The sequence below is a fragment of the Squalius cephalus genome, assembly GCF_949319135.1.
Source record: "Squalius cephalus genome assembly, chromosome: 6".
NCBI classification, from domain to species: domain Eukaryota; kingdom Metazoa; phylum Chordata; class Actinopteri; order Cypriniformes; family Leuciscidae; genus Squalius; species Squalius cephalus.
In genome coordinates this window covers 15191860-15219693 of record NC_137127.1, presented here as the reverse complement: position 1 = coordinate 15219693, position 27834 = coordinate 15191860, and the positions used below count along the sequence as shown (strand labels likewise).

The 27834-nt window shown below is 36.1% G+C and overlaps 3 protein-coding genes across 4 annotated transcripts in view; 2 read left to right on the top strand and 1 right to left on the bottom strand.

Moving 5' to 3' along the window:
* The first annotated feature begins 687 nt into the window (after positions 1 to 687).
* On the top strand, positions 688 to 2836 carry lepa (leptin a). Its single transcript, XM_079873469.1, has 3 exons — positions 688 to 710; positions 1667 to 1861; positions 1971 to 2836. The coding sequence occupies exons 2-3, from the start codon at positions 1718 to 1720 to the stop codon at positions 2331 to 2333; spliced, it is 507 nt and encodes a 168-aa protein (XP_079729595.1). The 5' UTR covers positions 688 to 710; positions 1667 to 1717; the 3' UTR covers positions 2334 to 2836.
* Positions 2837 to 3336: 500 nt separating this feature from the next.
* Positions 3337 to 14217, bottom strand: rbm28 (RNA binding motif protein 28). 2 transcript variants are annotated; one of them, XM_079873463.1, is made up of 20 exons: positions 13243 to 14217; positions 12955 to 13120; positions 12682 to 12849; positions 12460 to 12578; positions 12307 to 12382; positions 12102 to 12194; positions 11758 to 11829; positions 11572 to 11635; positions 11295 to 11491; positions 10034 to 10100; positions 9797 to 9906; positions 9636 to 9712; positions 9393 to 9528; positions 8539 to 8603; positions 7819 to 7974; positions 6809 to 6958; positions 6136 to 6210; positions 5804 to 6036; positions 5592 to 5709; positions 3337 to 4044 (listed from the first exon to the last, which is right to left on the bottom strand). In XM_079873463.1, exons 2-20 carry the CDS (start codon positions 13070 to 13072, stop codon positions 3907 to 3909), a joined length of 2232 nt encoding a protein of 743 aa, XP_079729589.1. In that variant the 5' UTR covers positions 13073 to 13120; positions 13243 to 14217; the 3' UTR covers positions 3337 to 3906. The 2 variants fall into 2 exon arrangements, with proteins under 2 accessions (XP_079729589.1, XP_079729588.1); XM_079873462.1 differs by having other exon boundaries at positions 12955 to 13268.
* A 565-nt stretch (positions 14218 to 14782) lies between these two features.
* The window catches only part of mical3a (microtubule associated monooxygenase, calponin and LIM domain containing 3a), a 122860-nt gene continuing 109808 nt past the window's right edge, over positions 14783 to 27834 (top strand). Inside the window, exon 1 of the mRNA XM_079873756.1 lies at positions 14783 to 15068. The gene's annotated coding sequence lies outside the window, so the exon portion shown is untranslated. The remainder of the gene's footprint in view (positions 15069 to 27834) is intronic.

The following is a 27834-nucleotide window of genomic DNA, read 5'->3' as shown; positions in this document are numbered from 1 at the left end:
AAATGCCAGCGTAGTGGTTGGCCCTGACTGTCAATAACATTTTATGTTCTTACATTGTTCATTTAATAGATCATATTTCAAAAATCCGATGATGAGAGATTCAATTATTTTGAAGCAAAGCATCATAAATACTTGCATCATAAATGCATTTTATCCAATTTTAACTCTTCAACGCATGATGTTATCCAAACTGCTGCAAACTCAGTCACAGTGTTCAGAATGGGGGCATGCTTTTTGGCTAACTGGAATAAGACCAGCAGGAAATTCATGCTAATTAATATTACAAATATTACTTGATGCTCGATGCATCCTGACACCCACAGTATATATTTGCATCGGGATCTGGTCACTGAGTGGGTGTGACATTTTTTTACTTAGTTCGGTGAGTTCCTCAACAAAGTGCATCCCTTGGGGACTAGCTTCTTGTTTTAAAAACTACAAATCCATAGTGAATTGTAACACACCGATCACATGGTGACTGTGGTGGAATGTATTACAATGACAAATATTTGTAGTACATGTGTGTTTGAGATGGGTTTGGGTTGTGCTTGAGATGTCAGCGGGGGTGTTGTCCCCCCTCATGCTGTTCTGCATTGGGAGAACCAGGGAAGGAAAGGCTGAGGTGATTCACACATGAGTCAACAACTATCAGCTATATAAGCCTGACCACTCATGGAGCCTGGGCATCATACAATCCTCAGATCTCAAAGGTAAGTCCCCTTCACTCTCTCACTCTATCTGCGGCTCTGACACTCCAATGAGCACCGGCATTCTCGCTAATATGTGATTTTATTCATCTAACTTTTATAGCCTTTAAAAGGGTATTTTTAGTTATTTATATTATGGAGAAACTAAGTTTAATATTCCACACAGGGAATAAAAAAAAGATAAGAGTGCTTTTGGAATGAAGCAATTATTGTTTATACAAGAGCAACCTGTTCTTTAGGGAATTTACTAGATATCGAAATCCAAATGTAGGCACAGAGGATGTCGTTATGTTCATTTAGAAGTGAGATTGAACATAGCAGAACGCTTAACTGCTTGATGTTGCAGACTGGAGAGGCCTGGGGTTCACTGACATGCTGAAGACTGCAGGCACCATCACATTAGAGTTCCCTTAGAAGTATTTTCATGTGCAAGGAACCCACTTTTTAATGCTTTATTTTTGTTGGAAAAACTGTTCTTAATTGGAATTAGCATTATGACTTAAGAGGATCTGATATCGGAGATTAAATGGCATGTACATCAACTGAAATATCAAGCCTGGATTGCAAGATTGTGCAATGATTAGACACAGCTTTAAAGCTTTACAATTTGTATATAGAAAATACCCTTTGTTAATTGAATTTACTATAACTGATTTCTTAGTGCAGTTTGGGAGAACGTAAATATTGAAGAATGAAGCATTTTGCCAATTAATTGCAGGAATGCAGATAGTTTAAATTGCACATTCTTTCTGTAGAGGCTAGTTCTAATCAGGAAATGTTATATAGGATAAATGTTTCATGGTTTCTATAAAAATATTAAGTAGAGATTCAGCTTTGCCATTACAGGAATGAATTAAATGTCAAATATAATATTTCCTGATCAAATAAATGCAGCTTTGGTGAGCATAAGCCATTTAAGATTGTAGTAGACATTCAGAATAACGTATATTTTATTTCAGCAGGTATTGCACTACTGTCAAAAAAAGAAAGACACCGCAAACACAGGAAACATGTATTTTCCAGCTCTTCTCTACACCTGCATTTTGAGCATGTTCTTTCTGATTGATGGCATCCCCATTCGTCTGGATAGCCTCAAAAACTTGGTCAGACTGCAAGCAGACACCATCATCTACAGAATTAAGCAACACGAGAAGGTAATGGGTTAGAACTCAGTGAACTTGTTGCATGGCTTCTGTTCTGTTAAAGGTTAATACAGGTGAAACTCATTGAGATCTGGTCATGCTCATTTGTCTTCTCTCACAGATTCCACTGCATCCAAATATCCACATTGGGAATCCAGAGCTTGATGTTCTTGCTGATAAACCTATCCAAGGGCTTGGGTCCATCGTGGACACCCTAACTACCATCCAGGAGGTTCTTCAAAGGCTGCCCAAGCGGAATGTGAGCCAGTTACGCAGTTATGTGTCCACCCTTTTGGATTACCTTAATGAAAGGATGACATTTATGCATTGCACACCCAAGGAACCAGCCAATGGGAGGTCACTGGATGCTTTCTTAGAGGACAACGCCACCCACCACGTTACTCTTGGGTACATCACTTTAGACATACTGGAACAGTTCCTGCAAAAGCTGAAAGATAACCTGGACCAGTTGAAGAACTGCTAATCTGCCACTATTATAGCATTATAGTACACTATTTATTATATTTATCTAAAACCCTGTATATTTATAATATGCACAATTTAATGTACAAACAGATTTAAAAATGATTCCCTGCTATAAAATGGAAAGCTAGAAACGTTGCTTGCGACATCATGATGCGCCAAACAATCTGTCCTTACGACGTAAACAAACATTAGCAATCTGATACCTGCACACATTGTTATGTCATACTTCATGCAGTTTGCAGGATGACATCAGCACTTGCTGAGCTTGCTCAATGATGTCACTGTTTACCAGAAGAAGCGAGGTCAGACTCTGCTGGGAAGCTGGAATTATGTTCCCATTTTACTTCTTGCTGCAACACCAGCAATGTAGGACACGCACCAACATAAATAAAATATTGTCCTACAAAGTATGAATCTATGCAGTTTTGATATCCTGTGATTGTTAATAGTTTTGTATTTTGTGTAATGATGCATTTTTCCAATAAAAAAAAGGTTACCTGTAAAATAAATTGATTGTATACTTTTATTGTAGCTATGTTTAAGCCAATGCAGCTTGCATATGTGTATGGTGTGATTACATTTTAGATGTGCTTTTATCTAAATGGGATGTCTCATGGAGTCATTTATTTTATTGGTCCTGTTTTCCAATGAATCCCAAAATGGAAAATGCAGCATTGGAATTGTTTTTCATATAAAATCTGTCAACAACAGGGTTTTTTGACTATACAACATATCATAAATACCTGCAATTCATTTAAAGCAACATATAACTACCCATTTTGACATTATCAGTCGAATATCATATCAATTTGCCTGGCTCCCTTTTTGTCAAAAATCTATAGCTTTGTTTGTTCAATGAAAAACGTTTTTTGGTGCATTAAATAATGCATCAACTTAAATAAGAGTTCAATTTAGCACTTTTGTGCCCATCTCATTTGTTGAGATCATATTGGCCACGAGTAAACCTGCTCTAAACATTTTAGACATTAAATCAACCAAAATGCTGGTTTCATTTAATTTTATACAGGATTAAAACCACAAGCAAGTTAATTATTTTCCAGGCAGTCAACAAGGGTGCATTACATAACTTGTTTAACAAGGGATGACAGGAAATGCCTGCTGGCATTTAATTCAAGTACACCTGTTTTCAAAGTTTGAGCAGAGCAGTTAAATAATGACACCTAAAATAAATGTTGGTGAAGTCCATATTGACAACAGCTGACGACTCATCCTGTCTACAAAAGCTCGATCTTTGCAATGTTTAAAAAACTCTCTGTGCCGAAAACAGCAGGAAACATGAAACTTGGCGTGGAACTCTCTTAATAAACATTTAGTTCAATAGACATCCAAACTAATAAACAACAAAACAGTCTGTTAAATATTGGAACCATATCTGAATTATTTTATTTCTTTAGAAAAAAATAGTCTTCTGATGCAACCAAGTAATATCACGTTGAAAAACCTTTTTTTTTTTTTTTTCGTTTTAAAAACTCAGACAGAGCTAAAGTATTAAATTCAGTCCCCCTCTGAGAAGTTTTCGACATTTAACATGTTCATTTTCTCTCACGTGTTCAGCTGAACCATTTGCCCTTCTTGACTACAGTCTTAGTGTTTGATTTGCCCATCAGTTTCTTTTTGTACTGGTCCACCAAACTGTCAAAGCGAGCATCCTCTCTGCTCTGGAACTTTCTCTTTGCAGGTTTGCCATTCTGAAACAGAATAAATAGACATAAGAATTGTTATGAAAAAATAATTTAACGGTTGAACTGGTGGTATTTAAACTAAAACCTACGTCTAAACGTTTAGTACTGTTTATATATCAGGGTTTTTCCCGGGGTCAAAAATGGTCTTTGGTGGTGGCTGACAGAAATGGTCATCCACACACACAATAAAAAGTACCCTGACCTGCGAGCCCATCTCATATATTATGTATGATCTCTTACCTTAATGTTTGTTTCTTTTGTTCCTCATTGTTTACTAATAATTATTCTGGTATATAGTCATATCAATATTAAAAAGTAGCATTACAAAGTTTATTTTAACAAACAGTCTACTTTTCTACCATATACAATTGAATAAAATTAGCAGCTAGCTAACAACTTGCTTTGTTCTGGTTTCACCTCATTCTAGTCTAAACTAAACGATTTGGGTAATTTACTACACATTGTCAATGTAAATAACCTGAAAATACTGTGAATTATTAAGGCTTTTAATTCTTACTTACCACTCTTGCTAAAAGGGGTAAGCACACCTGCATTCTCATTTAAGAGAGTTCTGAGTAAATGATTATATACCGATTCATGAGTTCAGTTTTGGACAGATCAATTGTTTTAACCAGTCATTAAAATGAATCTGTTCAAAGGAATCATTAGGCGGCGAATCTGACATTAGCGGACGCATTGTGTGCGAAACCCAGCTGTTAAGACAACGCGAAGTCATCACTGGATAAATATTTTTCGTTTATTGAACATGTGGTTCATGTCAGCTGCACGTGTGGAACGCTTGTCAGAGAAGAGTATGTTTTTTTAGCACCCTTGATCTCCTAATGCGCCACGTGCAACATGGATTCGGTCGTCCAACCTTTTACCATTGTGTCAAGTTGATTTTGATTACCGTAATATATGCGAGGGAGAGAGAGCAAAGACAGTGCTGCTTAGTTTGAAGACAGAGAGAGTGTGCTCTTTGCTCGTTCTCTACCTCAGTTAACATGTGCAGCAGTCATCTACACATCACTCATAAATCATAATAACTGATCAAATAAGGCTTTGGCAGGACAAAAAAAAAAAAACGTTTTGGCAGACACCAAAAACTTTTCAATGCAGGAAAAACCCTGTATATACATACAGCTCTACTGGGCCAGTAGACAAAATCCTTAGCATTGAGCCCTGCTATATTAAAGGCACCTAAAGACAACTAAATGTGACATTATACAGGGGTTTATGTGAAGATTGTTTTAAGTTATCTTAAATTAAATGTTGTTACATTTAAAAAAAACATCTTTAGAGATTTAATGTGAAATTATTAAAATATAAGTATATAATGGTAGGTTTTTTCAAATTAAATTAAAGGATTTAAAAAAAATTAATTAATTAAAGGAAAATGTGCAAGTATCAACTTAATCGATTGAAAGCACTTGTTATATATATATAATATATAACAAGTGTTATATATTATATATAACAAGTGAGCACTTGTTGTTATATATATTTATATATAAAATATACACACAAATTCTCTTTTTAACTCTTTGACTTGCCTGTTTCCCGATTATGCTGCGTCTCTCAATGAAAGTAGACATATTTCTATCTTTCCTGCTGGGCCCTTTATTCGGTTTCTTGGGTTGCACCATGGGTTGTTTCCCTTTATCGCGTTGCCTGAGGAATAGTGCGAGGGTCATTGTACGTAATAGACTTTTCATGATTAATTAAACAGCACTTGTTTCAATTTCACATATGCAGTGAGTTGTACCTGATCTTTGGGCCTCTATGCGAAGGCATATGCAGAACCTTCTGCCGTTTTTTGCCATCCTTCAGTTCTACGTGCTCCACCTCTGATTTGGTCATAAACCCGGAGTACTGGCTTTCTTGTGCCTTCCCCTCTTTATTAACATTAGCCGCATTTCCTTTCCGCAAGGGACCTTTCATCTTTCCCGAAGGATGCTGCGGCTGCCCTCCTGTTTGGCTACTGTCTTGTTTGGGCAGCTTCAATGGAAAAAGCACATAAAGGACTCAATCAATTATTTATTTATTTTTTAATTTGAATTTAGAGAATTCTTTATTTAAGATGCAACCAAGCCTCACCTTGCTGTTTTTCAGACGAATAGCTTTAAGTTTCAGCTTCTTGCCATCCTCCAGAGAGAACTCCGCTATGGGTCTCTGATGGGAATGACACAGGAAAACCTTCACACTTCAACATTGGTCTTGCTCAATCTTCAGTTATTGCTCAATGCTAAAGCTTTTTCCAATTTATATTAAGTGAAATTGCCATGAGTCTTAGCCACAAAACTGAGTGAACAGAACGATTCATCTTATTTTTGAGAAGTTACATTCAATACAGACCAAAACACATTCCACTGAGCGTCGGAGGAATGAGTGTTTATATGACGTGTGGAAAGATTGACAGACAGGCACATGGCTTGATTTGTTCGTTCCTTTGTCCTCCTTTGCAAAACACTAAAGGTCCACTGCTGAGAACCTGGTACTAAAGCCCTTAATAACAGGCCCTCAAAGTGTGTTTACACACCAGCAAACTATAGCTCACATCATCTAACATCGTGCCAAAATACATAGCTGAAATACTTCTAGGAATTAAGACAGTCGCCACAGTGGCCTACTTCTCTTTCTAGGAACATTTTGACTTGATAGAACAACAAACAGGCTATTAAATATCCCCTTTTTCTTTCAAAGCTCCCAGCAACCCAAATCAGGCTTTTTGTTGGTATTTGAATTACAACAAAAAGTTGTGGTGGTCTACCTTTTGAGGTCCAAAGATGTCTGGGTTGTTGTTGAGGTGACGTAGGGCTTGTAAAGCCTGTTCATGTGCTATAAACTCCACAAAGCCGTATCCTAGAGATTTACCCATCACCTGACCCCGAATAGGCTTCTTATCATACATCACACGACACTGTAGGTAATATATACAGAGAAAGAGACAATCAGGAACATGAATTTGTTACATGAAAAAGTTATGCCATAATAAAACCTAAATTCATTTCTTTCTTCTGCTGAACAGTTGATGGGCCTCATTGACTTCCATAGTATGGAAAAAATATATACAATGGAAGTCAATGGGGTACATGAATTGTTTGGTTACCGACATTCTTCAAAATATCTACTTTGGTGTTCACCAGGAATTCATATAGGTTTGGAACAACTTGAGGTTAGTTAAATTATGACAAAAGTTTCATTTATGGGGGAACTATCCCTTTAACCATACAAGCCTGTCTCCAAAGCCAACATCTTGTTTGCTTTTAATAATTTACCTACCATGTCGAAAAGACAAATTTATTAAAGGTTTTTAACATTTATCTTTCTGACATGCAAAATGATAGGCAGAGGGAGAGATTCTATCTGGCTAAGCTTAGGGTTGTCACAGAGACTGTTCAATTTCAGTGATATCTGTCAGGTCGTAATGACATTTTGTGTGTGCCATTCCTCAAAATGTAAATAAACAGCCCCTTAAACCTATTAGCAAATCAAGAGGTTGTAGGTTAGAACCCCGCAAAAGCTGCTCTATGAACCATTGTGCCCTAAGACTTTTTAGGAGGACTGTTCCTGAAAAGTAAGCTATATGACTACTAACAAACTAGACAGTGAAACCTCCTGATCATACTCAAATAACATAGTCCTGCCCTCTAGTGTTACCAAGAAGAACTATGAGAAGACGTCTCTTTTCAACATTGCTTAAAATTTTGGTTTGCTGTTAGTTGGTTTTTTTAATAACACTGTTTTAAAAAAAACTGTATTTTAAAGTGTGTGCATTACCTCAGTGATGCGGACACCTTTACCACCAGCAGCGGAGAGGCAGAGCTTGCGGAATTTAGGCTGATTGACGCTCTTAGGTAGGTTATGGACACACAGCCGTGTTTTAGACACATACACATTAACGTCCCTTAACTTTGCCCTTTTCAGCTCATCCAACTGACAACACACAAAAAACAACAACTGTTAATCAGAAAACATGCACAAAAATACTTTTTGGCCGCATTTACACCTGGCATGATCATCTTTTTTTATCTGCCAAAGTGACGGAAAGCATCTTGAAATCAATGCTTTTATTATTTTGATTTTTGATTTGACAGCAAAACTGTTAATGCAATGTAACATATGAAAGGGCCATTTCCCATTTAGTGTAGGAAAATGCATCAGATGTCTAAAGAATAAAAACAAAAAATATAGACACCCGGATGGTGTGGCTGTTGATGCTAGAATTTTTTATTTTTTTTACTCCTGAATGTAAATATGAGAGAAACAACTGCAGTATTGATTTGGATGTATTAAAATCAGCAACGTTGCTGTTAATAGACTATTGAGAATAATTTTCGGTAACTGAAACAAAGCTGAAATAAAATAAAATACAAATATTAGATGAAAAACTAAAATTACAAAACATAAAATTTAAATAAACATTTATTGAAACTTTATAGAAATACTTCACACAAAAAACTAATACAAATTATTTTAAAAATCATTCTCTGCACTCACTCTTTTTCTCTTGGCCATGTCAGCTTCTGAAACTCCCTCTGCTGCCTTGGATCCAGGACGAATCACTAGATAAAGTTCAAGAGGTAACACGTTAATCCAGGTGCACATGTTAGTTTTGGACCGTTTACACCTAGTATTAAAATGCGTTCTGGTCGATCGGATCAAAAGTAGATGAGTGAGACATTCCGGTTTAAACCTGGTGTTTTAATCCCGTATTTTTTGTCCACTTTCAACCACTTCTGTCCTGATATTTTTGAGGTGAGGGTCTATGAGCAGGTAAATGCTTGGGTCTTTTCAGATCTTTCAATCTAATGGACAAAATAAGCTTGCACGCTTTACATATCAACGCAAAAGGAGACGACGGAAAAAAATCCGGAGAGCAGCAGCTTTCGTTTCTGCTCTGTTAGCAGCAAAACCACCAATGTGTGTTAGAAACCAGAGAACATTGTGCTTGCTAGTGTTATTCATCTTCAAATCAAACTTAGGTCTCCAGCTGACAAAATCTGTCTAGTTAGCGCACTTCCCATAATCTTTACACAATAAGTCAGTAGGCAGAGAGTAGGCGGTCTTTTGTGGCTGATCGAAAGCATTCGACCACATGACTGTCTACACTACATAAGCAATTCGGTCAAATTAGTTTTCTATTACCTTTGGAAGAGGTCGAAAGTGGACAAGCTCAAAACATGTTAGACCCCGTTTACACCTGTATTTAGTGACGACCACTTGTAATCAGACTGACGAAAACGCTTTTTAATACCAGGCGTAAACAGGCCCTTTACTGTTATTGCCAAACTAAAACAAAGCTCTGTTAATGGTCAGTTGACTGGCAGCATTGTGTGACTGGCTTTACTTACAGCCCTCTCTGGCGAGGTAAAGGTTCCTGGTGCCTGTGTGGGTTTTCACTTTCTTGTCCTTTAATTTTGCCGCATCTTCTCGGTTTACGGCTGGCAAAATGTTCAATCTCCTGCCATCAACCCTAATGCCACCAAACTGAAATACACATATGCATGAGCACAACAAACCGATGTTTACTGGTATAATATGTTGAAGATATAAGAACAGCAACTCTTACTAGAGCTGCAGGACAGTGAACTCACCTCTTTATCATCTTGAGCAGCAGCAGCAATACATTTCTCTGCCGCTTCTTTACTTTTGTACTGAGCAAAAGCACAACCTAGAAAGATATGTAGAGAGACAGAATTACTATGAATACTGTACTTAATTCCATGCAGGCCAAGGTTTTGGTGATTGAAAATACCTTTTGAATATCCAGTGTCTGAGTTCATCACCACACGTACGTATTTTAGCTCGCCAAACTGCAACAAAGCTTCCTCCAAACCCTCTTCATCTGTGTCAAAGGACAGATTTCTGACAGAACCCAAAATGAAACGAAGATATGACAATGAAAACATGAATTCCTGTTTAAACAATGTTTATAGACAGTTTAAAAACAAAAAAACATCTATACAACAGAACTTTCTTATATGATTCTCACCTGATGAAGATGGTTCTTCCCTCAGTCACATCTGAAGAAAGAGGGTCTCTCTTCTTCTTTGGAAGAGCTGTGGATAGAGATTTACAGAGTCACAGTGTTGACGGACACATTACATGCATATGACATACACGCGTTTCACACATGATCAGTTGTGTATGTACGCTCATTGTGCTTTCACATATGACGCGTCCGCAGTGCACAACTGATCCACGGCTGTATACCACAAATACAATTTATCCATTATTTTTATTTCAAATTCAAGCGTTGTTCCTGAAAATGCTTTTTCAGGAGTGTGAATTTTTTTTTTATTTTTATTTTTTATACACACTACAGGTTTACAATATTTCATAGACGCATTCACGTTTTAAATGCGCTAAATTTAAACAATGTATTCAATTCATTACATCTTTATAGATTTATATATTAAGTTGCTCAATCAAGTGGCAAAACATTTAAACATATACGAACTATAACATTTTATCCCAGTTCTTCTATGATAATATGAATATTTGTAACAGAAATAACGATAATGTGTGTTTCATGCTTATTCATGACAACTGCTCTCTCAGCTCACAGATTTGAATGTTCCGGTGTGATTTTGCACGTTTTAATAGACACAGGCGAATCGTGTCATTTAAGAATGAGATTGTGTGGGTGTTTGAATAGAGATCGCAATTTTTTAACGATTAATCGTGCAGCTCTAGTTACAAGGTAGTATCAAAACACTTTAAATTAAAACTTACAATTGACAAAAACAGCCAACTCTCATGCTTTTTCTTTTGTATTTAAATCATTATACAAGAAATCCAGCGGGTCATAGAAAAACTTTGGTTTTCCATCTCCACGAAGACACGAGTGGCGTGCCATCCATTATGCCGCTTTGTTTATCTAAATGGGAGTTAAGGTATACTTTTCCTTGCTTTACTCTGGGTAAAAAGCCATGTGTTGAACTGTGAAACACAGTAGACTTTAAATATATGCATTTATGGTGAAATTACTTCATTTTCATGTCAATCCATGCTCATTTTGGCCACAAACAATGCACTGTTACAGCAAAAATAGACTTGGTGCGGAAACGATCACTGCACTGCTGCGTATATACATGATCCTGGAATGCACTGCCGGACCATGTCTGCGAGAAGTATGAATGCTCTCTAACCTGTTAAACATGGGCACATAAAAATATTGGTATTGCATACGGATTGTGTGAAATGGGCCTTAGGGTTTTTTTTTTTTTTTCTATGAAGAAAATTAATCATACAGTCACTTTTTCCCTTATTGTCCTCGTCGTAATCATCGTCATCGTCGTCGTCGTCATCATCCTCATCATCGTCGTCGTCGTCAGGTTCTCTGGCATCACTATCTGTCTGCTGAGATTCAATTTCTGCATTGTCTTCATCCTCTGAATCTTCCTCTTCCTCTGACTCGGAGTCATCCTTCTCTTCCAGTGATATAGACCTTAACACGAGAGACCTCGTTTTAAATTTAAGGAATTCACCTAAACACATCATCAGATCAGTTACATATCCAGTACTTACTTTTTCTTAGCACCTTCATTCCCATCAGCTACTGCACCTTCCACATTCTCTTCTTTGATAGTTCCTGCAAGATATCCAGATACACTTCGCTAAAAAAATCTAGACAGTAGATGCACTTTCAAAGCTTTTTACAACCACATCCACATAAATAATTAATAATGCAGTGAAAATGACAAAACGAATTACCAGGCGCTAAAGCTGATTGGGTGGCGAGATACTTGTCCTTTGGAACTGCCCAATCCACAGCCACCTGTCTGTCTGTGAGGGACGAATAAGATACATTTTATTAATAATAATAAAAACCTGGCAGCGCTGACATAGTTACAATTAATTTTCTGATTCCAGATATTTCAAGATTTCTTTAATAAAAACAATTGTTATTTGGGAGAAAACGCTTTTTTTAGCATAGATTGTTTTGAAATTTCATTAATGTTGATATTACATTAATAATAACAATTTAAATAATTTGATGTCATGGAAGTTTGCTGAAGCACTCTGCAATAGTGTGTTCAGTGTTGAGAAGGACTCACCTTTGATCTCCTTCAGGTTCATCGCAGCAAGAGCTTTTCCAGCTTCTGACATGTTCTTAAACTGTACAAACGCAAAACCTCGCTTCTTCCCATCTGCACAAACACGATGCCATGAAAACTAACCAAGGTGGATGGCCGTATGAAAAAAAACATCATGTAAAGAGAATGGAAGATAGTCAGATGCACATGTTGGTCAAAGTTTTACCTGATTTTAAGGGAATCTTGGTCTCAAGCACAGTTCCAAACTCGGAGAAGATCTGCTTCAAATCGCCTTCTTCACACTGCACATAAACCGCACAAGTGTCAAATGTCAAAACTAAGCATTGTTCCTTTAAACAACAGATTTTAGTCAACTTACCTTAAAACTGAGATTTCTGACGATCAGCCGAGCTTTCAGTTTTGTCTTTTTTATTCCTGTAAACTTGTCAGGACTTTTGGTTTCTGCTGATTTCTTAGGTTGCTCTGTATCTTCTGAATCTGCATGAACAGTCCAGAGTCATTTCTTCTTCCAAACCAAAACATTAAAAAAATTAAGCAAAAACAATCCATGATAAATCAAATATATGCATGAAGATCTAACCTTCCTCTATTTTCACTTTCTTCTTCTTTTTCTTATCATCTGGTTTTCTCTTGGCTACAGTAACAAATATATTCTGCTTCTCATACTCCTTGACTTCTTTTATGGCCCGCTGTGCATCTTCTTCCATAGAGAACGTCACATATCCAAAACCACGACATTTCTTAGTCTCTGTAAACAGCACGAACACAGCACACATACAAAACGTTCATATTTCATATAAATGCTGTTTTACACATGATCTCACTTAGCTGGATTTAATTAGTAAAATCTTACCTCTATCACTGACAACGAAGCAATTTTTCAGTGGTCCTATTTCAGAGAATACTGCTGTCAGACGATCATTGGTGGCTGTTTCAGGTAATCTCCTGACAAATAAAGTAACTGCAGGCATTTTCACCACGAGTTCAGCTCGACTGTTCTTCACAGCCAGCAAACGTCTCTAAAAACAACAATGTTTATTACTAATTATGACAAATACTGTTACATACAAGTCGCGATAATATTAAGGAGGTCGTTTAAATGCCTCAAGACAGTGCAGTAGTAATAATGCACGTTTCTCACATGTTTCTGCTGGACAGGAAGTTGTCAAGAGATTCTTCGTTTGGTTTGGACGTCGTCAAGGTAGTGCCGATAAGAACAGTATTGACTCCTGCTGGTCTGGAGGAGCATGTTCGGGTAGGTATTTTCCATTTTTTTTGCTTTTCCAAGCACTGATAGGGCACAAAATCACCATCCAAACGGCTCGTGTGCATATACATCATAGCTTTGTGTGAGGAACAAACCGTTACTCACGATAACAGTCAAGGCAAGAACCGGATCAGACTCTCGTGAACAAATCATGCAAATCAGCATAATTGTTTTACAGTCTATGATCAGCATTCTGATTCTGATCAATATTGATTGAAAACATTTTTTTTATTTTTTTTGCCAGTCACATTACAAATAATAAATATGACAACAGTCCAACGTATATAAAAAATATTGAATAAATATAATACAACAAATAGGAAAGGAAAATATCCAGTATAATATAGGCTATAAAATAATAATACAAGTAAAAAGAAGGTAAAAAAGAAAGAAAATAATATAAACAGAAAATTTTTAAACATTTTCATTGAGCCATTTTTATGGCAGTTTTGCGTCACGTGACGTTTGAGGTTGACAACTTGGCCTAAACGTTATTGCGTAGAAAAGAGTTGTCTTCACGTAAGAAACAAATAGCCTAAAAGTTGAAGTTTGTAATGAACACAAGCTGTGCAAAGCATTACAAAACATTTTTGGTGAATTACCGGTATATTGTTTCTTTTAACAGCGATAGAGATACAATGAGTGACATTTTTTTATATATATATATTTACGTTTGCTGATCAAAATGTGGTAATTGGGCCAAATTATGAACAGTTTTTAAAAACAAGGCAATGAGGTTTATTATTTTTTACTTAAAAAAAAAAATACATTTCTATTCAGTTCTATCAATAAATATGACTGCTTTAGTCCCTCAAAATGTCTCTATTTTCTTGGTCACTAGAGGGCGACATCATCCACTAAAATCTTTCAATATCTTTTTGGCATTATTTTACACAGTTTACAATGCGTTAAACAATGCATTGTCTTTTACCAACCGTAATGGTAAAAAAGAAAAGAAAATATTTTTACAATAAATTTATTATATATACAAATGAAAATATGTAATTTCATATTTTATATTTAATATAAAATTAAATATAATATTACTTTTTATAATTTTGTAAATAACTTTGTAGATATAAACGTTCCACATTTGAGCAGTTCAAATATGAACTTGACTGACATAATATTCTATTTCCTTTCTGATTCTTGGTATTTTCTGCAAATCCAGTGGTGAATGTTTGCAGGTGCGACCCTGTCGAATGGTTTTGCTAACACTGTTGTGCTTTTATATAGCTCAAAATAAAAGTGAGACTGATTTTCAGATTGGTTTTGCTTTTGTTGGTTGATTCAACTGATCAGACAGACATAATGTTTTGTCCTCTCGTTCTCCTTTGTCACCCTTTCCTGTAATCCCGTCTGGTAAGTGTCTTAGCCCAAAGTGTGGGTTAATCTACCTCCGAAGGACAATTACAGAGATGTGTGTAGTGTGTTCATACAAAGACACGTAAGGATTGTATCATCTCTGTATATGGAGGTGACAAATGCATGCGCATGACTCTATGAATGATGGGGAGGGAGCGTGTCTTTTATCTGACCTTGGAGAACAGAAGCAATAGAGAAGAGAGAGAATTCACCAGCAGAGCAAACATTCTTCTGTCTCAGGCAAAAGAGAGAGTGAGAGAGACAATAGTGGCATAGCAGACATTGGCTTCAGGCCCAGTTACACAAGCGCCTAAGAGAAAGGATCTTACAGCACGGTATGTGATGAGTGTGTTTGTGTGTTTTGTGCTGATGTAAATTCAATCGATAGTCTGCATTATTTATTTGAGATCCACAAATGGTGCTCGAAGGACATTTGTAATGAACAGGGGATGTTCTCATAACTTTGGCTAAGGTTTTGGCAAAATTCTCTCAAAGTTGTGAATAAACATTCTTCCAGTAATGTTAATGGGACGTTTGTTCAAAGTTTTCTGGTGTTTAATTACGTTCTCAAAATGTTAGCACAAAAATGTTATTCTTCATGGAACGTTTTCTGAAACATTTTTGTTGGATGTTCATCTAATGTTTTTTAAAAGTTAGGCTACTTCTTACTATTTGTTTCAGAACATTCAGAGGACATTCAAAGGTCATTTCCCATCATTTTTTCAAAATTATAAAACGAAATGTTCCCTTAATGTTTTCTCTACAGTTTACATAACCAAGAAAAAAAAACGGTTTACGTTTTCCAACACTCGGAAATGTCTTTAATGGGAACATTAGCAAAACATTCTTAGAATATGTTTTTGTTAGCTATAGGGTTATTGTATTTCATCTGTTTAAAATGAGATTCATTGTATTTGCACTTGATAATGATATCATAAATCTATGGAGGTAGATTTGTGTCTTTATTATTCAATCAAAAAAAAGGTTGCTTCAATCAAAAAATATATTTTCAATCAAAAAAACCCGTTTCAATCAAAGAAAAAAAGTGTTTGAATGCAAAAATATATTTGAGACTCAAAAAAATGCATTTGAACACTATTTTTTTTTGCTTGAAAATGTTTTTTTTGATAGAAGTGAAGGTTTTTTTGTTTGAAGCAACTTTTTTGATTGAAGTATTGTTGTTTTGTGTTTGGGCCATATTATGGGTAGGACATTTGTGTCTTTATAATTCAATCAAAAAAGAAGTTGCTTCAAACAAACAAAACATATTTTCAATAAAAAAATCACTTCAATCAAAAAATAAACCTTTTCAATCATAGAAAAAATGTTTTTGAATGCAAAAAAATATTTGAGATTCAAAAAATTGCACTTGAACACTTTTTTTTTGATTGAAAATGTTTTCTTTGATTGAAGTAATCTTTTTTGTGTTTGGACCATGTTATGGGTAGGACATTTGTGTCTTAATTATTCAATCCCAAAAAAGTTGCTTCAATCAAAAAAAAAACATTTTCAATCAAAAAAAAATAATTTCAATCAAAGAAAAAACTGTTTAAATGCAAAAAAAAAAAAAATCATTTGAAGTGTTTTTTTTTTATTGAACTTTCTTTTTTTTTGAATGAAGTGAAAAAAGTTTTGAAGTCGTTTTTTTTTTAAATCATTTTGACACAAACGTACCGCAGTGGGGGCGGGTGCTTCTCCATTGGTCAGACATGCTTGAGTGACAAGTGTCTACACCAACGACGTCTTTCTGACAAGCAAGTCATGGTCGCCACTCGCCAGCGAGCCAGGAAGCAGTGGTGGAGTTGTTGGTAAGTAGATAAAACCGTATTAAAATGATTGGTGTCACGTTATTAGCCTACTCTGTTTGATATTTCGATTAAACATACAGCTTGCTAACTTAAATAAGGATCATTATTGGCACAATACTTTAAGCTAGTAACTACTTGTACACTATGTCAGACAATAAGCATCACTTCATTGAACTGCCAGTTTTCCATGTGGAGTTGTGCAGGACATTAGGCTACTTATAAATAATGCCTGACACAGCTAGTTTGCGCACCGAGCAACGGAATATATATTCATGTTACCGGTGGTATGCAACATTATTTTCCGTACGGGACGGCATATGTAAGCCCCGCTCTCAAAATAACAGCATCTGCCTCTGTGTCTGCGAGCATTTGACTGTGATGGTGGGGAGACCACTACCCGTGAGCGAGAGAGAGAGCGGGACGGTCAAATAGCTGTAATCCTGTGGGCTGTGTGAGAAGATAGACTCAGGCTCTGCATGACCTGTTGCTGCTAAACAGGCAGCGCTGTGGGCAACAGTTGGCCTGTGGACTGTTGTTTGACCACTAATGACGTTACGTATTATAACACAATATAGCACAAGCACATAGCAAGCCTCTGTAACGTTACTTAAGTGAAATAAACAATTCAATTAGCCGTTAGCGCACCCTGCTAGCCTGCCTGACAATATGAGGCGTCAGATATCTAACACCATCACACAAATTAGTCAACGTGAGCTAAGTTAGCAAGCTGTATGTTTAATCGAAATATCAAACAGAGTAGGCTAATAACGTGACACCAATCATTTTAATACGGTTTTATCTACTTACCAACAACTCCACCACTGCTTCCTGGCTCGCTGGCGAGTGGCGACCATGACTTGCTTGTCAGAAAGACGTCGTTGGTGTAGACACTTGTCACTCAAGCATGTCTGACCAATGGGGAAGCACCCGCCCCCACTGCGGTACGTTTGTGTCAAAATGATTTAAAAAAAAAACGACTTCAAAACTTTTTTCACTTCATTCAAAAAAAAAGAAAGTTCAATAAAAAAAAAAACACTTCAAATGATTTTTTTTTTTTTTGCATTTAAACAGTTTTTTCTTTGATTGAAATTATTTTTTTTTGATTGAAAATGTTTTTTTTTTGATTGAAGCAACTTTTTTGGGATTGAATAATTAAGACACAAATGTCCTACCCATAACATGGTCCAAACACAAAAAAGATTACTTCAATCAAAGAAAACATTTTCAATCAAAAAAAAAGTGTTCAAGTGCAATTTTTTGAATCTCAAATATTTTTTTGCATTCAAAAACATTTTTTCTATGATTGAAAAGGTTTATTTTTTGATTGAAGTGATTTTTTTATTGAAAATATGTTTTGTTTGTTTGAAGCAACTTCTTTTTTGATTGAATTATAAAGACACAAATGTCCTACCCATAATATGGCCCAAACACAAAACAACAATACTTCAATCAAAAAAGTTGCTTCAAACAAAAAAACCTTCACTTCTATCAAAAAAAACATTTTCAAGCAAAAAAAAATAGTGTTCAAATGCATTTTTTTGAGTCTCAAATATATTTTTGCATTCAAACACTTTTTTTCTTTGATTGAAACGGGTTTTTTTGATTGAAAATATATTTTTTGATTGAAGCAACCTTTTTTTTGATTGAATAATAAAGACACAAATCTACCTCCATATAAATCAGGCTGTGATAAGAAAGACTAAATCAAGTCATCGTGGTGCAGGTGCTTGTGAGTTAGTATGGTAGAGAGAGTATCAATGGTGAACAGGCACACACAATGCTTTTACATTTCACAACACAACCAGAATAATATGTTGCAGAAATATACTGAAAATGACAGATTTTGTTTAGTTAGCCTCAAAACATCACTATAACGTTTTGTGTGATGCAAAGTCAGATACAATTGCAACATTCGTAAAACTTTTTTTTAGTTTTGTTTAGGTTTTAGAGAACCTACTGTACAGCTAGATAGAAACCTTTCGAGCGAATGCACGTTTGTCATGCAGATTCAACAAATATTACACAAATGTATTCGCTTTGAACGTGGCTCGACCAATCAGAAAAAGTTTTTTTAATGTCAAACAAGTTATAACTTAATAAAACACTGCAATTTATGCAACATCATGAAAATATTTGCTGTTAACAAAACTTGACGTGTTGTAAGTCTTCATTAAATCAAATGTATTATTTTTGACAATTTATTACTTATTGAATTCCTGACCATATTGTAAAATGATTCATAATAATATTCATAATAATATAATAATTAATTGACATAATAACAATGGATCAGTTTAAACAATATCCAAAAACTAACTCGCATGTTCTTACTTACAGTGATGTATTGTGAAGTGTTGTATACAGTGAAGTTTTTTAGTGTTAAATGTGTAAACGATTAATAAATGCATATGGATTATAGCTATTGCACGGTAAAATACAGCACTGTGTTCTGTGCAAAATGAAGAATATTCAAATTTTGAGGTGAAAATGCAACTCTGAATGCCAGACAATTATGACTTTGGATAAGCATGTTCATGTGTAGATTCATTTGTTTTATATTCATGTGATAGTGAGTTGCATTTGATCAGAGCAGGATACACTGCTCCTGGTGTTGGCGCAGATTCGCTGTGTCCTGTAAATGGGTCATACACTCTCTCTCTCTCTAGTGGTGCTTTAAAAATAAGGCTGTAGGAGGGGAAGTTATGAAAGATATTTTTCTTGCACAGATTTGAATGACAGGACAGTTCATTGCAGAGCCAAACACAACAACTTCTGTCTATCTATCTGAATGATATCTATCTGAAACTTTAAGGCAGTGTTGCTGAATGATCTTGTCAGAGGACAGCAGAGCGGGACAGTGAGATATTGTATGAACCCACGCTGGCAGTGTGTTGAGTGGGAGAGTCATGTGATGAGGGACTGATGAATATAAATTATTCATTTTCACTGACTGAATAAACCCACCAGTACAAACAGCAGAGCATTTTTATTGCCACTGTTGGTAGACAGAAACTTTCCTTATAAGCTGCCCTATAGTTTATCTGTGTATCTGTTCCGATAACCATAGAAAACAGGGTGGGTGAAGGAAGATATAATGATAATATAGTGTATAATAGGTACTTGCTGAAACAATACAATATAACATTCATATGTATCATTGTTTGTGCATCACATTTCAGAAGAATTTTGAATGCTAATGCTCTTAGCTAAAGAACCATCATGACTATACAGCATTGCATAATGAACACATTTAATCACTGGGACACATGTGTCAGTTGTTTACAAATCCATAAAATTAGCCATCAAGCCATTTATTCCAATGAAATCCTTTGAGACATACAAAATTAGCCATTAATACTAACATAGTCCCATAACGTCTTTGTCATTGTTTATTATTGTATTAGTGTCATTAACAACTCACAACTTGCTATTACTAATGAGAATTTGCTGTAGATTCAGTGAGACAAAAGAATCCGAAATTGTATGACCTTCACACTCCCAAAAAACAAAAGGTAACAACAACACAACCAGTGTAGTCTTTCTTCATAATTAATTAAAAGCATTAAATCTGACAGCATTAGAATAAATGTAAAAAAATAAACTTCATAGAAATAGTCCATTGTGGAGGTCAATGTTTGTTAAAGCTATGTTATATAAGTGATACAAGTTATAGCCTATGAAAGAGAACAATTATCTTCTATTTGTGTGACAGTCTGCAGTTTTCAGATTCCTGTTTTGATTGTCAACACAGACAGAATTGGACACTGCTTTTTCTGATTGTCTGCTGACGTGGACAATTCATATTTTATCCTCATCTCTACACAAACCAGACAGACGTATTCTTTCCCTGCCTACAGGGGTTTCTTTACGTCAGCACCCTTTCTCACCCCCTAACCCCCTCCACCCCCCACCCCCCACTTACCCTGCTTTAACCCCGCCTGTGGCCGTATCCTCTACAATCCAGAAGCATTATTCATTCCATGAGGCCGATTCCTTTGTCTGTGGGTCAGCTTCAGATGCCAATGCAAAACCATACAGTCCACATGGACCCAATTCGATGCCATTTTTTTTTGTCTGTAGTGAATGATTGTGAATCACTGGCTTGGTTGCGACTCTGCGGCTAAGGCCACTTATCCAGAGCTGTTAGTATAGCCTACTTGGGTTCAAAAGCTGCTTGGAGGAGCTTGATAGAAACCAAAGTCATCTCTTATTACTTATCGTAATATAGAAGGCAGCAGATGGGGGATATTATCATATTATAAGTCCATAATCAAGGGATTAAATTATAAACCTGATGAATTGTGGGCATGCTCAGATTTCAGCCTGGATCGAGACTTGAGTTCTAACTCAGACTCGAAATGATTTCTCAAAGTTTGATTCACCCCTATTAAATAGCACAGATTCTGAGGAAATTGAATCAGACAGCTTTGGAGAGGGAAGGTTCATTTGGTCCAAGTCTTCCAGCACGAAGTGGTTTGGATAGGTTTCGTCTGGTTATGATGTTGTCTGGAGAATCTAAAAGTATTCAGAATGTAAGCAGATCATGTGTGGAAATGGTCTAGATTGGCTTATTTGTTTTCTGTGGTTTTACACTGAATGCAACCCAAAATAATATATGTTCTTGATTCCCAATCAATATTTTTGCTCTTGGTTATGGGAATTGTGAAATCTCAATAAAAATGACTGACTTATGTTTGCTTTGTTGCTGCAAATCAGTGTCAACATGAACGTCATCTCTTGACAGCTTTATTTGACAAGAACTTCCATTCATTATAGAAACATGCGGGAAATGTATCACGGTATTCACTAAATTATTAAGCAGCACAACTGTTTTCAACATTAATGATAATAACAAAAAATGTGTCTTGAGGACCAATTCAGCATGATTTCTGAAGGATCATGTGACACTGAAGACTGGAGTAGCAGTTGCTGAAAATTCAGCATTGTCATCAATCCATTTTTTAAATATATTATTTTAAATTCTAATAATTTTTCACAAAATATGCAGCCCTGGTGAGCACAAGACTTCTTTCATTGAACAGTGTGTGTGCATAAATACTAGGGCTGTCAAACGATTAATCGCGATTAATCGCATCCAAAATAAAAGTTTGTGTTTACATAATATATGTGTGTGTATGGAGTATAATTATTTTCTATATATAAATACACACACATGCATATATATTTATTTAAGAAAAATGTGTTATTTATATATAAAATATTTATATATAATATAAATTATATATAATATAAATATATATACACAGTATATACATGCAAATATTTCTTAAATATATACATGCATGTGTGTGTATTTATATATAGAAAATAATTATACACCGTACACACACATATATTATGTAAAAACAAACTTTTATTTTGGATGCGATTAATCGCGATTAATCGTTTGACAGCCCTAATATATACATATTCCCCCCTATTTCCTGCCCTTTATTACCATACAGTCTTGGTGGGCTTGTGTTTCTGTCAGTGTGCAGTCAAGTGCTATTGGATAGCTGTGGTGAGTCTGGGCCAGATACTTACTTCCACCATTGAAAGCCTTAAACAGGGGGTACTTTCTCAGCCAAGGACCACTCACAGACCCAGTGCTGGGGACAGTCAGCCTCCATCGCTGGCAGGACAAAGCAGCGCTCATTCTGTGTGTGCGGCATACATGAGCCCATAGTGTTATAAGATACTAAATGCCTGTGCATTTATGCCTCTGTAAAATGACTCTCAGGAGTTTGCGCCGCCGCCGCTGTTTGAACATGAGCATGGCCTGAGTATGCAGTGCCGGTGGACATCCCCTGTCTCTTTTTCCTCTCACATATAAAGAAGTTGGTTTAATTCCATGGTAATAGCTCATTGGACGACCAGGGAATATTTTTAGGTTGAATTCAATTTTTTTTTTTCAACATATGCTAAAGTACATACTATTTGAAAAGTGAATCTGCTATAAATGAATCTTCCAATAAAGACCAGAGGAGCTCTGTCAAGCAAGCATTAATCAACATTTGTCTGTGGACACCACCTGCAAAACCATTCCCTTTTTGGGGGTTGTCTTGCTGTTGCCTCTCCAGTGCACCTGTTCTCTCTTTCATTTGCACCAAAGCAACTGATCCACAATCACTTATGCTTCCACATGAAGTTGCCTAACCTTATGCTTCCTAATCTTCCCCTGAAGTTTAATTGACTTGGTGTTAATCTGTGATGATTAAGGGGCTGTTTACATGACACTTGTTTACATAACACCGTTTTCAACTAAAAACTGTTTTCCCAATTTTTCCTTAATTTTTTTGAGCAGTGTACATGTGTGAATCTGAAAAATGAAATTAATAGGCTTATAGGCTTGTTTGGAGTTTACACCTAACACTTGTTAAATGATCTGCATTAATAATTTGTAATGTTTTTATATGTGTTAGTGCTGGTCAGACCAAAGTCTGACACTCTTAGCTTGTAATCTTTACAAGCTAATGACTATATTTAATGCATGGCTATTAACTCATAAATTTTTAAACTGTGCACCTACTAAAAGATAACAACTAGAAAGAGTTTGTAATTTGTAATTGGTATAGCAGAAAATGCAGGGCTGGAGCTACAGGCACCCAATTTGTTCAACAGTTGTTCTCCTGCAAACCCTCCAAGATCACATTTCATGTGTGTGTGTTCTCTGCATTATCAAACCAATCCTGATTTTATGTTGGCATGCATGTATGCACTTGTTCATGACGGGTCATACGCTTTATGCAACACATTCCTTGGTGGAGTTTAAACATAGATGACTAGAAGGGTCCTCGAGTACTCGAATAGATACACAATCTCCACTCTCCACCCTCATACATGTCAGGATAGCAGAGCCACTCCACGCAGCCATCTTTACATACTGTATTCTGCCTCTGTGTCATGTAAGATACTATATGATCAGATGATTGAGGATTCCAGCTCAGGAATAGCCTGGGTTTCCCCATACTGCCTTGCTCGCAGCGCGATTTTATTCATGCTGCTAGGCAGTCTGGACACCATGGACCAGATTTTCCCCTGAAAAAGGGAACCAATCACAGAACGGGGAGGGAGCAGCAAGACGATGACGACACCGAAGCAGTTTGTTTATATCTATGGATCCAACATGGAATCAGACTCAACGTTACCTTCTACCCTCATGTTTATCTTGCACAAACGGTAATATTCACTAAACGCCATCGTGTACAAATAAATCTTTGACCCATCGTCTTTTTCCTCGTCGAATTTTTGTCGCTTTACATACGTCATCTGGTATAATTGAAGCAATTGGCTATGAGCTACGTACAGGCGCATTTGATAGACATTCATAGCGCCCAATAAACGGCTCTGGGCATTCGTAAACCACGCCTCAAATACGAGAAAATGAACACGTGGTTCCCAGACCAAGTCTCAAATGAGACTTGGTCTGACGTTAGCCAGGCTAGCTCAGGAAGCTAATGGAGATCCAAATTGGATGACAACCCAATCACGACTAGTTGGCCTTACTGTACACATTTAATGCCAAAAGTCTATACAGTAATTATATTTCAGTCAAAACTTGTGTATGTATGTCGCAAGTTGGTTGAGTAAACATGGAAAAATACAGTTTACACTTTTTTTTTCTTCAGTAGAACACAAAAGAAGATCAAATGAAATTGTCTAGTGTTTTTTGTTCACAATGAAAGTCAGTGGGGTCAAATGTTGTTTTGGACAACAGTGTCTTTCCTAATATGAAAAAAAAACAACAGTTGAAATATAGTGGTTGTAGATATCGCACAACTATGAGGGATTAACATAATATACTTTACAATGTAACTCGGATTAGGGAAATAGCAGGAAAACACTATGCAACTACATAAGGATGACACGGAACAAAGAACAGACAGAACTCAGGGTTTCCTACGGGTGCTCCGGTTTCCCCAACTTAGTCCAAAGACATGCAGGTTTGGTGGATTGCCAAATTGGCTGTCGGTTTGAATGTATGTGTGTGTGTGTGTGTGTGTGTGTGTGTGTGTGTGTGTGTGTGTGTGTGTGTGTGTGTGTGTGTGTGTGTGTGTGTGTGTGTGTGTGTGTGTGTGTGTGTGTGTGTGTGTGTGTGTGTGCGACTCCCAATATATATAATGGGGAGGGTTGGGGAAAGACCTGGCAGCCTAATCTGGAAAAAACATTGCCAAGAAAATTCATGGACAGTCTTGTGCGTATGGCGAGAGACTGTAGAATCACCAAGAGTCAGATACGACTGAAATGATTAAAGAGAGAGAGAGAGAGATCCATATAATGCATGCTCCTGGTCTTATTGTCAATGAATCTTTGGTGCATGATAAAAATGTTTGGTTTCATAATCTGTAAACAAAATATAATTGCTTGCTCATCTATTAAACCAAGTGAGCTATACTGAATAAAGTCAACAATTAACTTGAATAGCTATTTTGGCATTTGTATTAGCATAGCAAACTCACATTCGGGAATGAAACGCCCACTTTTTACCATCCTACGAATTCCTGATGAATAAAATAAAGTCCCGCCCTACATTTTTTGTATATTTCACTCACATTACAGGTTGTAAACTACAATTTATGTTGACTTTAAGAAAATGTAAAAACCTAGCATTATACAGTATAGAGGATGCAAATGAAAAGTGTCTCATGTACATAAAATATAACACATATCTATGAAAAGTCCACTTAACACTGATTCAACGCTGAGCCTGCCATACAGTGAGTCTGTGTCTGGGCATCTTTACAAAGATTCTAATTGGATTACAGTAAAACAAGGGAACTAAACATTCCTATCTTTAATCCATGACTGTTCACATAAGGAAGATCCTCTTACCATGTGTGTGGTATCATTTGGTTGTCCTGACGGGAGTGAGTTTTGGCTGGGATTGAATCATTTTCAAGGGCTCTCTCAGTAAGTGCTCTGGGTTAAGATGACGCTTTATGCAGACTGCATCTAATTATTAAGATTAATAATAATTTGGAGGCAAGCCAGATTTGTTTTTGTGTAGTTGATCTGCATGTTACATTATGTGTAGGTGAAATAATAGAATTTGTGGAGGATTTTTGTTTTGTTTCCCAAGTAATGTGATATAAATTTGATTTTCATAAATTTGTACATCTTCCAGTCAGATAAGGTTACCTTTGTTTTAGAAAAATATTCCTGTCAACTGTCAACACTGTCCCATCTTGAGACAGATATGTTTGTTTGAAATAGTAAACTTCTTTTTTTCTACTCTTCTCCTTTTTAAATTAGTATGAGAAGGGCATGGGTGGATGTTTCTTAGAACAGGAAGTTGAGCACAGCATGTTTGACTGATGTCATATACAGCGGTGAGCGCCAAGGGTGATTCATACAGAATGATCTAGTCACCTCATAAAAACCAAACCACTGAAATCATGTGAAAAAAAAAAAAAAAAAAATCAGCTCACACAAAAATTAAAATTATGTCATTATATATACCCTCATGTCTTTCCAAACTCCAAATTGTTTTTTCCTATAGAACACAAAAGGTGAATTTGCGAAGAATGTCTGGATCACTTTATTTCCATATAAAGGAAGTGAATAATTATATAAAAAAGTGGAACATATGCAACTTTGTGTGATAATTGGACTTTTTGTCATCAGAACATGTCAAATTAATTCGGTTGTAACGTGAAAAGATGTGAAAAAATTGTCTTTTATAACAAACAGACACCTATTTTTTTTAATAGAAATGTCAGTTTCATAAGCCAAATGCTTTAGTTGACTAGAACACTGTTTGCACATATAGCTCCAGAGAAAATATACTTTTTTACAGCATCAAACGGTGTTTGAATAATATTATGATCCTGACGAGAGATCTGCGCTCTGTAAAATCTCAAAGACTTGTTAACGAAAGCAGGAATGACATTTTAAGGTCTTCTCAGCTAGCTGCCATGACTCAAATCTATTTATCTTCATATTTAGATCATGACATCATCTGTTTTCGTGTTACTGTACCATAACATGTACATCCCGTTCAAATCTGCTTTTAATTTTCCAAATTTAATCCAGTCAAGAAGGATGTTTAAAGGGCTAGTTGCTTCATTAAAAACCTGTTGCATGCCTGTAGGTTTGTTGTTTTCATTAACATGTCAACTTAATATTTTGAGGTGGTGTGTCATAGCTTTAGACAACTGGCACACTTGCCTCTTTTGACCTGGTAGGGGTGTGTTATGGTTGTTTTTCATTTTCTGTTTACTCATAAGACTGCAGTATATCATGGCCTAAGAAAGCTATTTAAATATATATAAAATATATAAAACAGAGTGCACTGCACAGAATGCTGTATCCCACAATGCAGTGCACTTGAATTGACCTTGACCAGTGTGATGAATTAAATAGAATGAATCTTTTACTTGGCTCAATATTTGATCAAACTGCAAAAAATATTTATTTTTTTTAGACAAAATTGGATTCAATGAACATTCAAACTTAAAATAACTAAATAATACATAAATAAACAAACTGTAGGCAGTATATGGCAAATTAAAGGGATACTCCACTTTTTTTGGAAATAGGCTCATTTTACAACTCCCCCAGAGTTAAACAGTTGAGTTTTACCGTTTTCGAATCCATTCAGCCGATCTCCGGGTCTGGCGGTACCACTTTTAGCATAGCTTAGCATAGATCATTGAATCGGACAAGACCATTAGCATCTCTCTCAAAAAAATGACCAAAGAGTTTCGATATTTTTCCTATTTAAAACTTGACTCTTCTGTAGTTACATCGTACTAAGACCGACGGAAAATGTAAAGTTGCGATTTTCTAGGCTGATATGGCTAGGAACTATACTCTCATTCCTGCGTAATAATCAAGAAACTTTGCTGCCGTACCATGAGTCCAGCAGGCGTAATGATATGACGCAGCGCCTGAAAATAGGTCTAATAGGTTAGACAAACTTAGTCCCGGTCACATTGGAAGTTACCGAGCTGGGGACTATTTTCAGGCGCTGCGTCATATCATTACGCCTGCTGGACTTGGCAATTTGTATAACTATTTTACGTTTTGGCAAAATATGTGGATGTTTTGAATGAATTTGTATTCTTTTTCGTACGATCTGTTTACGCCCCAGTGACATGTATGCTTAGTATGGACCCATTTATGGACCTTTATGCTTACTTTTTTTCTAATAATCATAATTGTTTTGTATGATTCACATTGTACAAATTCATACGAAATTGCCACCAATTATGTTTTCCCGTGAGATCAGGTTGTATATATAATAAAAACATTTTTTCTTCTGTAATAAAGATTAGTAATCTGTTAGCAAACA